Raw genomic sequence first — 13606 nt, 5'->3', positions numbered from 1 at the left:
CAATTCAGGAGCCTAATTAAGGGATCCCAAACAAGGCTGAAGCTCTGAAGAATTTAATTCCAAGACTGTTGGTTTAGCATAAAAATAGCTTCCCCCCCGCAAGTGTTTCAAACCATGAGTTTTTAAAACCTATTTTAAACAAACACATGCAAGAAGTAATTTTTCTCCTGCAGATCATGCAGTGCGCTCCTGCAGTGATTACGCAATGCTATTTTCTGTTTTTGCTTTTATCAACACTCAGCTTTAACAATAAGGAAATTCTAATAATGTTATGATTATAATTAAGGCAACTCTAATGGGATTCTGTGGACTGTGGTTGGCATTCCAAGTACAGCATCAGACAGAAAGGGGAACATACAAGGGACAAATCTCCAGGACACCTTCCGAATTAGCAACCATTTGGGTAATTATAAAGCTCCATTTTATAATGAACCAGGAAACAAGATTAATTTATAAATCAGTTTATTTACAGATTTTGTTCTCTTAAAGTACATTTCCATTACCAAAGATATTTACACTGGTGTACACAGGGACCACCCTGGTTATTTTACAATTCTTAATTACAAAAAAAAAAAAAAAAAGCCAACGAAAACCCAAACAACCCCTCCACGTCCTTGGGTCTGTCTACTGTGTAAAGCTGCTCCGGATGTGAACATTAGCTGAAACTGGCCCAAAAACCGAGTTACCAGGTTATTTACACATACACAGTAAACGGGTTTCTTTTCAGCATCTCCACAACACAGTAGACAGGGAGACCGAGCCTCCCAAAAGGCGGCTTTGCAAATGTGTATCAAAAGGCTCTGCAAAGTCAAGGAAAAAAAACTAGTAAATGCAGGTTAATTACAGTATTCCTCTCTCATCTGTATATATTTTTGCATTTAACATTTAAATTACAAATAAGTTCAATAGTTTGCTTTCTTCCGTTTTAGTTGATTTGTAAACACTTCAGATACACTAAATACCTTGTAAGATTCAACTGTTTCTCTGCCGAGAAGTACTTTATTTTCCTAATATTCTTAAGGTAGCAAAGGGATATCAAAGTTGGAACCGCACGCAGTTCCTCGCAGAATAGTCACTTAAAAGGTCTCTATCACTGTGCTACTGAAGATCTTCTGCAGGTACACACTTTATTCAAGTATTGCAAAAAGCTAAGGCCACTTTTTCAAGAAAGGGAAGTGAACAAGACGGGATTTTTCAATCTCTCATTCCACTTTGTGAGCAACAAGCCTTTTCCGAAAGGCAGAAGCACTGCTATTCCCCAGCTCGGCTCAGGGAGCATCCCACTGTGACCGGGGTACTCACGCTCCTTCTCCTCACAAGCCTGGGCTTTCCCACTTGGCACAGGGATCCTTCCGAAGAGGGAACGACATCTCCCCAAGCGATGACAGCCACTGCCCCTAACAGCTTAGAGGTCTCATGAATGTCTCAGCCTTGAATCTTTTAACCAAGACCCAGAAATATCATCTTGTTCTAAAAATGAGAAGGCTGGGGGAGAGGAGAGAAATAGAGAATTCGGCCTCTGTGAGACTCCAGGCTTCCCCACACCTTCTCACTATCAGCCATGACGCAGACAGACCATTGCTTCATCGCGGTAATCATCAGTCCACAAGTACTCAACACACTCGAGGTTTTGAGCATACACTCAGCTCAAAGCAACTCAACACACCTGAGGTATTGAGAAGATAATTCACATACGTTCAAGTCTTTTTAGGGTTGCTCCTATCAAGGATTGCTACCAAAAATAAACGGTGATGTTTGCAAAGGAATAAAGCCATTACTTAGATACAGCTTCCTTCTGCCCAAACAGCTGTAAAAATAGTTACGACTTCTGTTGAGGGTGCTAAACTAGTGCTATCCAAGCCAGCAAGACAACAGGCACATGATCTCCAGTGGTCCCCAGCACCTTGGCAGGCCAACTGTATAACCTTCTCCCTGCTGGCGGACACACCAGAAAAGCCGTGCCAGCCCCGCAGAACAGCCAAAAAGGCTTGGGGGATGCAGGGCAACCTTCTCAATACTGGATGTGCTATCTACAGAACAGAAACAAACTTCATTTCTGTGATACTCCAGCCACAAACCTATGCTGCAGGTTTCTGCCGCCTTTCCGTAATTGCTACCTACAAAAATAACGATCCTTGCTATTGAAGAAGATACACCCAGGAAAGGGAATCTGAGGTGGTGACCCAGTCAGTGACACCATGCTGGTTAAATGCAGCAGCTTTAGTTTGCTTCTAAATTAAGCATTTGAGAGTTTCCTGGTTCAGCATCATGAGATTTTACGTGGACAAGTGAATCACTTTGGGGAACAAAAGCTGAACAACGCTCCACCGCGACCACTTGACTTCCAGCCAGCCAGAAGGGCCACTACTATGGAACAGACACGCACAGGCCCGTTGGAGGTGTTCCCATACACATACAACATGGCCTCCTCCTTGTTCTTCCACTCATTAAGCTCCCACATGAATACGTCTCACCATTAACTCGTACGTGAGGTGCTGGCAATACTGTATCTGAGAATTTGCATGGACCTCTGTCAAATCCAACATTTCCCAGTGCTGTCCCTGAAGAATTACCAGCTGTGTGTCATTGTGCAAAATGCAAATACTCCAATGATAGCTTTTAAAAAAAAAAAAAAAGGTGGAAAAGAGAAAACAAAATGGAGCAGTAGCAGAGGTATGCATAGCAGGAAGCCCAAGAACCAAGCAGATGAAAGAAATAGTAGAGATCTCCCCGCCACATCTATCATGGGTTGCGGCATCTTTGGGGCACCTCTGAGGGCTTCAAAATGTCTTTCAGCACTCCAGTGTGTCTGGAGAATCTGACTCTCCTCTGGGCCTTGTCCCAGGTTAGCAAACAGGGACATCCACTATTAAGGCATCAACGTTTGACCCCAGACTGTCTGTGTTCCTCCAATAAAAACACAAGAATGGAAGGGACAGGTTAAGAAGGAGCACTCAGCAGAAGGATGTCTGTCTCAAGAAGCTGGAGGTTTTGTGTCAAGAATACGAGGCTCTGGAAGTTTCCAGAACAGATGCTTTCTCAAGTTTTGCTGTCTCAAAACATAAGACAGTGCAGCCAACTGCACAGGACACTCTCCTATAACCCACTTAATAAATTATCTGAAAATAAATAAAAAACCCACACGCACAAAACATGCAGACAGTCAAGCACTGGACACTGCTTTCTTTGGTGAATACACTCTGTTCTCTAAATTGTTCAAGTAACAGCTGCTCCGATTTAGCAGGTGACAGTAAGGGAGGAAGCTGAGGGACTGAAGGCCAAATTTTTGGGAGGAAACATTTTCCACTCCTGCATGTCTCGTGCCTGAGAAAGTCCTGAGTATCCGTTACCTGGGAGCAGCTGGTGCTCCAGGAAGAGAAGAAGTGCTACACGGTAGGAGGAGACTTGTCCAGGGGTTAATCTTTCACGCTTGACATTAGATAGCCTTTATCTTGCTCCACCTTGGGACCAAAGCAATTACATAGGAAAAGCAGCAAGAATTCTTTACTTGAATGCAGAAAGCAACATTATCTAATTTCCCTGGACTGGCTGGCACCACACTTGGTACCATATCACAGAAGAAAGGTGAAAACCAACTTCACAGAGAAGGGAATTAAATGGGCTCCGGAGCAGAAAAAACTGATGCACATTGTTAGGGCTGCAGGAGAAGAGGTGTTAAGATTATAACACTCTTCAGTACGGTAAGTCTCCACTTATGACTAAAACCCGACCAAACCGTTTCTTCCTCAAATTACTCACATTTTGTAAAGACAAGTTGAGTACTGATGGCTGACAGCCATTCCAGCAAAGCATCCCGTATCCCACCTTAACCCAACCCTTTCAGAGCACAAGCTGAACTTGTCAAAGCCCCAGGCCGGGGCCCCAGACAGCTGCTGACAGTTATGTGGCATAACTGCATTGGCACACGAACAGTCTTGAGCACTCCACAGTACAGCCTCGAGTGAGGGATCAGCTTGTTCCAAACAATAAATCCGGTGTGAGGTCTCCAGTGGTGGCGGATGCAAATTCAGGTTCCTTTAATCACAGCTCAAATGCCTTTAAACTCCACACGTAAAAGTCCAGCAGCAGCGCTTGCAGGGTGGAGAGTACGTCAGGAGTCAGAAAGGCCGGTGACTCAGTGGTTACGCAGCTGTAAGTTTATTTTCAGCACTGTCAGACAAGCAGCAGTCTCCGCTGTTTCTCATTTATCTGGTTCAGTACCTCAACAGTGTCTCTGATTAAGGCCTCGAAGATCCCGTCTGCCAACTGCATCTTTACACACAGTTCATCCTCATCATAGTTCACCCACTGCGCTTCTTCCTCATGAAGTTCTTGCACCTTGGAGGTTAGAAAGGAAAAGGCAAAACAAACATTACAATTCTGTTGCTCTAGGATAATACGCCCTGCAAAGTTCCAGAAAGAGTCCAAAACACGGCGCATCTGCCAGCGACGTATCTGTGTTTGTAAGAGATTACAGGAAATGCTTGCAATAGCAAAATGAACACAGATCTATTTGAACCAGGCTGTTACACCGTATGAACATTTTCTACCTTTCATTTTAGTATCCATTTTAAAGGATTTCATATTCCTGCGCAAGTTTTTCACTTGAATGAACTCAGCTAATGGGATATTCCTGGCCAACAGCAGAAGCTCCATTAAAAAAGTCCCTGATTGTGTATTTGCAAGAAGCTGATTCCATGCAGCTTAAACTGTTAAGAAACCATGCAAAGGCCTTGAACAGGGGAAGAACTGGGGAAGGAAAAGAAAAGACTTTACTGCAGTTCAGTTTGTTTGAATAAGAATTAGGAAACCTAAAGGAAGTAACTAACTTTTCCAGTTCTTCTCTATAGGAAGACAAAACGCTGCATGTGTTGTATGATAGTATTACAAGGCATTTGCACAGAATACTCCATGCTTCATTGGATTTGAGAACATTATTACAAATGGAATTTTGTACCATTACAGCTAAAAGACTAACTCAAAGAGTATGCATTTCCTTCTATTCCTGAATTGTTGACAAGCGAAATCCTGTTTTACAGGTCATCGGTAAATAAGTATTTTAGTACCAGACAGAAATATATAATTTAATTCAGCAAATCAAGTCTTATCGAGAGCCTATCCAGACTGGACATCTCCAACTAAACTTATTTAAAATTTGTCTTGGCGTCCATTTCAGTATTACAGATACACCCAAACCAAAAGTTCAAACTTTTGAGAAAAGAAAGAGCGCGTGCAAACATCACTCATATTAAAATGACAAAGCAAACCTGCTGAAAGCTTTTTCTCTGCTCAGCTTCAGCAGAAAGCTCCTCTGACTGTAAATCCTGCGCTCAGAACTCAAAACACATTTACACTGTCCACATAGAAAAGCGGGCCAGACGCTGCCAAAACAAGGTTAAAATGTACGGAAAATCCGTATGTAATAGTGTCATTACCTAAAGAGAGTACAAGAGCTACAGCCCCAACATCCTCTCTCCGTCTTCTGCCTGAAGACAAACCACCCAGAAACCTGTGTGTTTTGAAGGTGACAGCTGCTGTAGCATAATGATGATTCAACAACCCAAACACTGTGTGAAGCCCAAGAACGAGCTGCTATGGGAACCCCAGGGAACCGGCACTGCTTCAGGGTCTGTAGCCATTCATAAGGCTTCAGTTATACATGGAGTTTTAGTCTGGCAGCTCCTTTCTGCCTCTCTTAAGAGAGCTTGGGGAGAGGGGCAGGGATCTCATCCTGCAAACAGCTTTGGAGGAGTCACGCTATATGCTTCCAAATCTCTGCGCTAGCACAGCAAGCGCTCCTCGGCTGTCAAAGGCAAGGTATTAATGGTTTCATTATGCTTCTTACTAATAAGGAAAAAGCACCAACATTGAGTGTTGTAGGTGAAAAATAATTTAAATTGAATGCTAACAAGCCACAGATAATTGGCTGTAAATTTGTGGGGGGTGAATGTCTGAAACAGACTTCTGAACTCTCTCTCAAGCAGAAACTTGCTGCCTGCAACTGGTGCGCGCTGGTTGTAAATTTTGATAAACCCTGGACTAAACAATAGCAGCATGTCCCAAGTCCTCTTATCAATAAAGAGGCATAAGATAGAAGAACCAATTTAGAAGCTGATCATGTGTTGTGTGTCTGTATCACAGACTATTTAGACGAGGAAAAGCACAAGATAGGTGTCACAAAAAGAAGAGGTGGTGCCCAAAAGAAGGGTTCCCAAAAAGCAGAAGCAGTCTGGGAAAGAAAACAGGTTCCCCAAAGGGAGAAGGTGAATATTCTGGCTGGAGGAAAGATCCTGGAAATGGGGGAAGATCCTGGTGATGAAGGAGGTGGGTGGAAACAAATGCCGAGAGATGCTCAGGGACCTTGACTGATGACATCCAACTGTGAGCAGCTGCACAATACCCACCAATGCGATTTTCTGCCCAAACCTCCGAGACCAGCAGTGACCTCGCTGCTGGGAAGCAAAGCCGAAACCTAGTGAACGTAACACTGGATGTAGGGGGGAAGCAAGTGAGTGAAACAACTAAGCAGGTTAAAAGCACTGATCTCACTAGTCCTTAAACAAACCCTAAAATCCAGATCCACGCTAAGCTGTTGCTTATACTGTCTCACTTGCAACAAAGTGATGGGACAGTTCCTTTACTGTGCTCCAGAAGGAAAAAAAAAAAATAAAAATGAGATTCACGGGACAAAGAAACACAAGTAAACAAGAGAGGACAAGGTAACTCGATCCAGGCAGAGAAAGGCTGGATGTTAAATAGCAGCAGAAAGAAAAATTGTATCAGTGATTAATTTTCTTTTGCCTCTATCACTCCCCTCTTCTCAGAGGCACAGGGCACAATTTCCTTTGGCATTAGGAAGACTTCCTTGAGCATACTTTTGGAAAACTAGGAGAATGTGCAATTTGCAGCTGCAGGCAAGTCTTGTTTATACTGTATTCAGAACACGTGTGGAAACTGCCACACTGCTTTGCAGCCCTAGCTGCAGACATCTGAGCCAAGGAACTTGCCACTGCTTTCTCTAGAAAACGTTTGATCCGTTTGTTGTAGTATTACAAACTTTTTCTAAGCAATAGAGGCAATTTGCTTATATTTGGCTTAGGTTTGGCGACTATCATGGCTTTCATGGAAGTGGGCTTTGCATTGCCTTCAGTACACGCACAGCATTTAAGTTCTTGCACATTCTCATGACAAAAGAAAAAACTTTCCATATGTGGTACCAGGAAGTACCAGGGAGAAGCTGCATTTGTGCCAAGTCAGGAAAAGAAACCCCCAGTTCTAATGAAACTGAATTCCATCCTACAGGAAAAGATAAATAGTGACACAATGCAGAAGGGCTGTGTAGTATGGTTTGTGTTATGGTTTGTGTGTGCTTTGGTTTTTTTTTTTTTGTTTGTTTGTTTTTTTTTTAAAACACTCCAAGAAAGAAGGCAGCATGCACACAAAAGAAAAAAAAATAATCAGGAGATGATGAGGTAGCATGATCCTGCTGGTCATCTAATAAATGCCAGAGTAGCCAAAAAATAGTACTTAAAAGACTATAACCTAAAGGAAACTTTAGAAAGAAATTAGTGAGTTGTGATTTCTGAAGGTTCCCATTCAAAACCATGAATATCTGCAAAATAAGCCACATTTAAGGAGTAAGGAGATCATTTGGAGACTGGAAAGTACAAAAATCCAGAAATAAACTACTGCCTTGGAGGAATGCCAGTAGGAGGAAGGCAGGCAGGTGCATTCTCACAGCCCTTCACTCTCAGCGTGCCTGGAAATCTTAAGATGCACGACTGTGCATACAAGCGGGCTTCGATTCTCTTCTTATTGTTGCACTCCTCTTTTGGGTTTAGATCTCGGGCACCAGAGAAGTGAGCTTTCCAATTAAGATGGCTTGATAGGAACAGCTTTGCTTTGTTGCAGAGTTCCAAACTGCACGGAGAGAAACACTCTAGCCATTAAGTCAACAAGTCAGAAGATCAAGTACTTTTCAGCACTCTTTTGGCAGGCTTCTCAGGTGTGAAAGATAAACACAGAGGGTTGGCAGTATCATGTGAGCTTTGCTTTCTCAAGGTCCGGCTAAAAGGGAAGGGGGGGTGGCAGGGAAAGCAATGGCAGAGTTTGTGCAAACAGATCAGCACAAGGAGTTTTGGCTGAAGACCCAAGTGAAAAAAACAAAGTAGTGGAAACAGTCTATTGTTAGCACCTGAACTTAAATAAGGAAATATGAAGGTTCTTGCTGTAGTTTAAAAAGAGGTTTTGAAAGGTGCAGGCAGGCCTGATGTACCACAATGTGGCACCTCAGTCTACGTGTACAACTGAGACTCTCCCACAAAGCACAGACGCCGTGCATGTGATAAAGGTGGCAACATGAAGGGACATGAGAAGAAAGCAAACACCTCAACATTCCTTTAACTTGATTTTAAAGAAACCAGCTTTTTATAAACGTGAACCTCCTGTACTCATTTACTGAAAGCCAAGATTTACTGTAAATGTTAATAACTGCAGCAACTATCCAGCAGATCAGAGCTCTCTCAAGAAATCCCAATACAATTGCTTTCTGAGGATGGAGATGCCTGATCAAAGTTGACACAGAGATGCCTGATCAAAGTTGACAGAGCTGCAAAAAAAAGAAGAGGCAGCTTCTGTCTCTGGCGGAAAAACCTGGGTAACTATATTAGTGTCAATGCTGGGAAAGCACAACCAAAAGTGAAAAAGCAACTAAAGATGCAGTGACGGGGGAAAGTAGCAAAGATCAAGGCAGAGCAAGGAGGTGATGCGCTAATCCATCCTGTTCTCCCTTTAATTCCCAGCAGGTTCGAAGACTGACTGAAGTCACCCACGGGATCCCGCATCGCAGAGAGCACGAGTGCAGCACAGGACGCTTCTACTACTGTGCCTCTTCCCCACAAGGCTGAACCTTTGGTGGAGACAAGAACCACTGGGAATTGGGTTTAGTATGATAAATCCAGAAGGACACATCCAGGGCTAATCAGGGAGAGATTAAGCTGGGAAGAATAGCTTGGCACTTGCTTCTGGGCCTTCAGAGGATATAAAAGCAAATTCAGCCGTCAGCCATGGCTCCTGGTTTTAGAGCCGTCCGACCATCCAGGCAGACGATGCCACTACTTGACAGTTGTTAATAATGTGCTGGAGAAGGCAGCATACAACAGAATCCCCTTCCTCTCTATCAAAACCCCTCTCACCCTTAGTCATGCCTAGCTCCCGGGTCAGAGAGTACTGGACAGTCAGATGTGTTCAATCCTCTCAAAGTCACTAAAATTACATAGTTGTCTCAATAGAAAACTATCAAAGGATGTTTTCATTTGAAGGTTAGTTTTACTTGAAGGGGAAATGAAGAAGCTTAGAAGGACCTGTTACTTAAATGCAAATAACAGGAGCTTAAGAATGTTTACCTCTGCTTTAAGAAGATTGTGTTTTCTTTTAACAGTCTTTGTCTTTACAAGCAGCAAAAGAATGCGGAGAATCAAACAGCTCACATATGTACTCACATCACATCCCCTGCACATTGCAAGAAGTGTATATTGGCTAAATCTTCACGAAAACTTGAACAAAGCACTTTCAGTTGAGATTTCTAAAGAAGCTTCCAGAGCACCTAAACCTACCAAATAAGTCTTGATTCCTCTTTCAGGAAATTGCTATGTTGTACTGCTTGAATATACTTCAAACAAAATTTGGAAAACTCACAAACTGACCTCTCAGGGCTACACCGTGAGTTACCAGCGGATAGGCAGCAGATCTTGCACAGACCTGTGTATCCATTTATGACCTTGGATTTACATTATCACTGAACTCATGACCTTAAGTTCAAGTTGGAGACTAACTAGGAGACAGAGAAAGCTACCCAGATACATCATGCTTTCTACAGATTTTAATAAAACAAGGTAAGAGAAATTGAACACCTTCTCCTTAGGTTTTTGGTTAGAAGTTTCTCTGATAGTGTCACATTACAGTATAAATTTGTTAGCAAATGTCACTGAGACTACCTTATTCATAAAGCACGGCATGCTGCTATCTTCACAGAGTTATTCCCAGTCTTCAGCTAAAATTTTATTACCATGTTCTTGGAAGAACAAAATAAAATTAAACACATTATTTATTAAGCCAAGCTTGTCAGAGCTCCATTAATCTTTAATGTCTGTGGTTGCATGTAAATCACAGACCGGATTGTCTGAACTTACTCCACCTAAAGCACTTTGAATGCCTTTCAACTAGAACAATTTTTCCAGTCAGGAATCTCTCTTTCCAGGTATGGTTCAAAGAAATTAGGGAATCGGTACACAAGCATAATAGTTGTACTATTATTTCTCTCAGGGATCTAAACATAGGACTTCTTCGTGCATACTTCAACAGCTTCTATATCCCAGAATCAAGTGTACTAGGATATGCAGGTCCCAAACATAGATATTCTATTTACATACAGTTAAAATTAAACCCCTGGGAAAAAGCCCGTGTTGGAAACATTCCACTGATGGGCCATTAAAAGACCACACGACCCATGACTCGAAGTTACTTATAAGTGCGCGTGTGTGGAATCAATTTCAGGTATAATTAAGTGAAGCATGGTGCTAATGACGACTCATATTCCCAAGCAGAACCTTCACTATCATTATAGCCAATAAAGATGTTAATCATCCTGCAATACAAGCCAACAAGTAACTTACAAAAACTAGTACACAGCCAGACACGCTCTATCTTACGCAGTTTTAAGACTGAACTGCCTTCGCCCCGGCAGCACCTGCATTCACTAGCTCACGGCAAGTACTAGAAGAGCAGAAGTCCTGCTTGTTGCTTAGCTTTGAGGAAACGCTTAGCTGTGGGTACCATCTGGCAGACTGGTTACCTTGTACTGGGGATCATCATCTCCCATACTGTTGAGTCCCATCTCAATGACTTTTGCAACCTTTCAGTTGAGTCTGGTTAGCAGTCTGGTCTATGAAGTTCTCAGAATCACTGTCTCCAAGTTAAACAACATTACTTCAAAATTTAAATTAAAGTAAGAAGGAAAACATATTCCCTTCCCAAAGAAAAAGTTTACTCTCAGTCAAATATTTCAGTGTTTCCTTCTGTAAATTCATGCTTTAAACTTCTGGGAGTGGGCAAATTTATACTCCAGACAAATCAGTAGCCACAAACAGAGAATTCACTCAAGTCACCTTACTTCACTGACACTGGACTTCAGTTTTCGTCAATAAGGTGCTCTCCAAAATTAAACACTTTATCAAGATCTCACGTGCATTTTGTATTCTTTAAACAGCATGATTGAATACTGAAAAATACAGTCACACGTCACGCTTCAGTGGACAGTATCTGACATGATTGCTCATTTTCATCCACTCACCAGTATATGATCCACTCGGTCTCGTTTCTTCCGTCCAAATTTCATCATCTTCTGCCAGTCCGTTTTGTGATTAGGCTCCTTCCTCAGGCTGAACAACTTCAGTACTTCAGCTGCAATGAAGCTCTACGGAACAGCAAAGGTGAGATTTAGTACACTTGAGCTAAGAAATGAAATGCATGCACAAAGTACCTACTCTCAACAGTCACATTATAGAATGTTAACAGCTTTCTGTTTAGCTAAGAGACATGCGGTGTATGCAAGAAAGCTACGCTGAAAAGTCTTTGAGGCAGCATTACACAGGCAGAACAATTATTAAATCCAGAAGTGTGTGTGTGGGGGGAACGACACCCACTGCTGTAACAATCTTGAGAACAGAAACTTTCAATTAAACAGTACAGCAAACAGGAGATTATGACAATTCATTTTATGGGATTAAATTAAAGCAAAGCAGGGTGGGAGTTTAGTGTCCTTGTCCTGTGCCCCTGCTCTCCCCTGCCACATGCTTTTGAAATTCTTCTCAACTAACGGAGTGATCTAGGTACTATTTCTGTCTTTTCTATACAGTTAACGTGCTGTATCTTCTGCAGGTTAATCAAAATACAGTTAAAGCCCTCCCAATTTCAGAAGAAACAATACAGGTGGAAATCTTCATTGCGTCCTGTATGGAAGGTTCTTTGTTGAGACAGTTTTTTTTCCAAATGTGAAAGTTTCGCCTAGGTCCAGTCATGCTCCAGCTTCTTAGGGTTGTGTCCTTTCTTGAGCACTACCACCAGTAACAGGAGACCTCCTCTCGCTTGCCAAATACAAGAATGCCCTCACCAGTCAAATTTTGTGTACCTCTGGGCAACTCCTGCTGTCCTCAGTACGACTGGCATAGGTGTGTCTGAGTAAAAAAAATCCACCAGCTCGTTCCATTTGGCCCAATCCTGAAGTTGGATCCATGCCAATATACCCATACAGAGTTCCACTGAAATCTGCTAAAGCAGCAGTCTGTCAGCATACCAATTTTATAAGACCAAGGTCATCCTGGTAGTTCTGCACAGAGGACTAAGGTTTAAATGCAACCAGTACCAGCAAAAAAGGAGAGGGAGGCAAATCTGTCAAGTAAAAAAGGAACATTTCAACCAACTCCCTTCCGGGTTTGTAATCTCATTTCTCTTTTCAACTCATCTCTTGCTGGATACACCTGTTACGATCTTCTAACACTCAGGCAAGTGCCAGTACAGCATTTTTCATCCCACTTTCCCTGCATGACAAAGATTTCTTCCTACCTTGATTTCACCTAGATCATTTGGATCTTTCACTCGGCGAAAGTAAGCAGATGCGATCCTACACGGTTTCATCCAAATAGGCTGATTTAGGTTAGGATCCTCAGCAAAGATTTCCCCAAAGATCTCTCTTGTTAAATCAAATACCACCTTAACAAAGAAAGAAGTAAGAGTTAAGGGTGCTGCTGTTCATGGTAAACATTCAAAGGGCAAGAACAAAATGCCTGAAGACCGTACCTTTTTATAAACCTGCTTGTTTATTGTGTCTGTGTCCTGCTCTTTGAGGGTACTGCTAAGATCTGTATGAAGGCCGAAACTTTGAAGATCGTGACCCAGCTCTTTCAGTTTCCAGAGTTCCTCAGCTGCTGCATGGACCATTCCTTCCACCTCCACCGCAGTATGAGGGACCGCCAAAGGCTCCTCACACGGCTTTGTTGGCACTTTCTGCGGTTCTACCTTGGGCAGCACTGCTGGTTCCTCAGCTTGCTTGTGCTGGACCTTATGGGAACTTAGGCCATAGTCCTCATCAAACCAGTCTTGATCATCTCCCAGCACACTCAGGAACTCCCGATTGAGCTCCAGCTCTGCCAGTCTCTTTGCAAGCTCTTCCTGACCACTGGCACCAAACACTGGACTCTCCTGTGAATTAAGAGCCACAGAGTAAATACAAAAGGGATGTCACACTGTTATCTAACTCAATTTATATTTTCAAATGCTTTACTGATGTAACTGGCAATATATCCACAAATACTCAGAAAAATAATAAACAGCCCCCAGTAAAATTAGAAATATTTTGATTCAAATACCTGGGGTTTCTACCACTACTGATGAATGCTTTTAGAGGGTTCCTACAGATCTTAAAAGACTGTGACCTATCCACTGTCTGTTCCTAACGTTCAACTGTTTATGAAAGGCCGAGCGGTTAAAATACCGATAATGTGACATACAACTTTTCACTTCACGTACCAGCAGTCTCAGAGCTAAATCG

The 13606-nt window shown here is 42.5% G+C and overlaps 1 protein-coding gene across 14 annotated transcripts in view; it reads right to left on the bottom strand.

Annotated features, from left to right (window-relative positions):
- Window positions 1-445: 445 nt before the first annotated feature.
- Window positions 446-13606, bottom strand: part of CEP350 (centrosomal protein 350) — an 80937-nt gene continuing 67776 nt past the window's right edge. For 13 of the 14 annotated variants that reach the window (XM_074599040.1, XM_074599038.1, XM_074599042.1 and 10 more), the window contains 4 exons: window positions 12856-13257; window positions 12622-12768; window positions 11351-11473; window positions 446-4338 (listed from right to left, as the gene is read on the bottom strand). In XM_074599040.1, coding sequence (XP_074455141.1) covers window positions 4174-4338; window positions 11351-11473; window positions 12622-12768; window positions 12856-13257 — 837 coding nt within the window. In that variant the 3' untranslated portion in view covers window positions 446-4173. Of the gene's footprint in view, window positions 4339-11350; window positions 11474-12208; window positions 12448-12621; window positions 12769-12855; window positions 13258-13606 lie in introns of those variants that run through there. The other variant, XM_074599050.1, reaches the window with a different exon arrangement.

This window comes from Larus michahellis, chromosome 8 (assembly GCF_964199755.1).
Source record: "Larus michahellis chromosome 8, bLarMic1.1, whole genome shotgun sequence".
Lineage (NCBI taxonomy): Eukaryota > Metazoa > Chordata > Aves > Charadriiformes > Laridae > Larus > Larus michahellis.
This window is presented reverse-complemented; position numbering and strand designations above follow the sequence as displayed.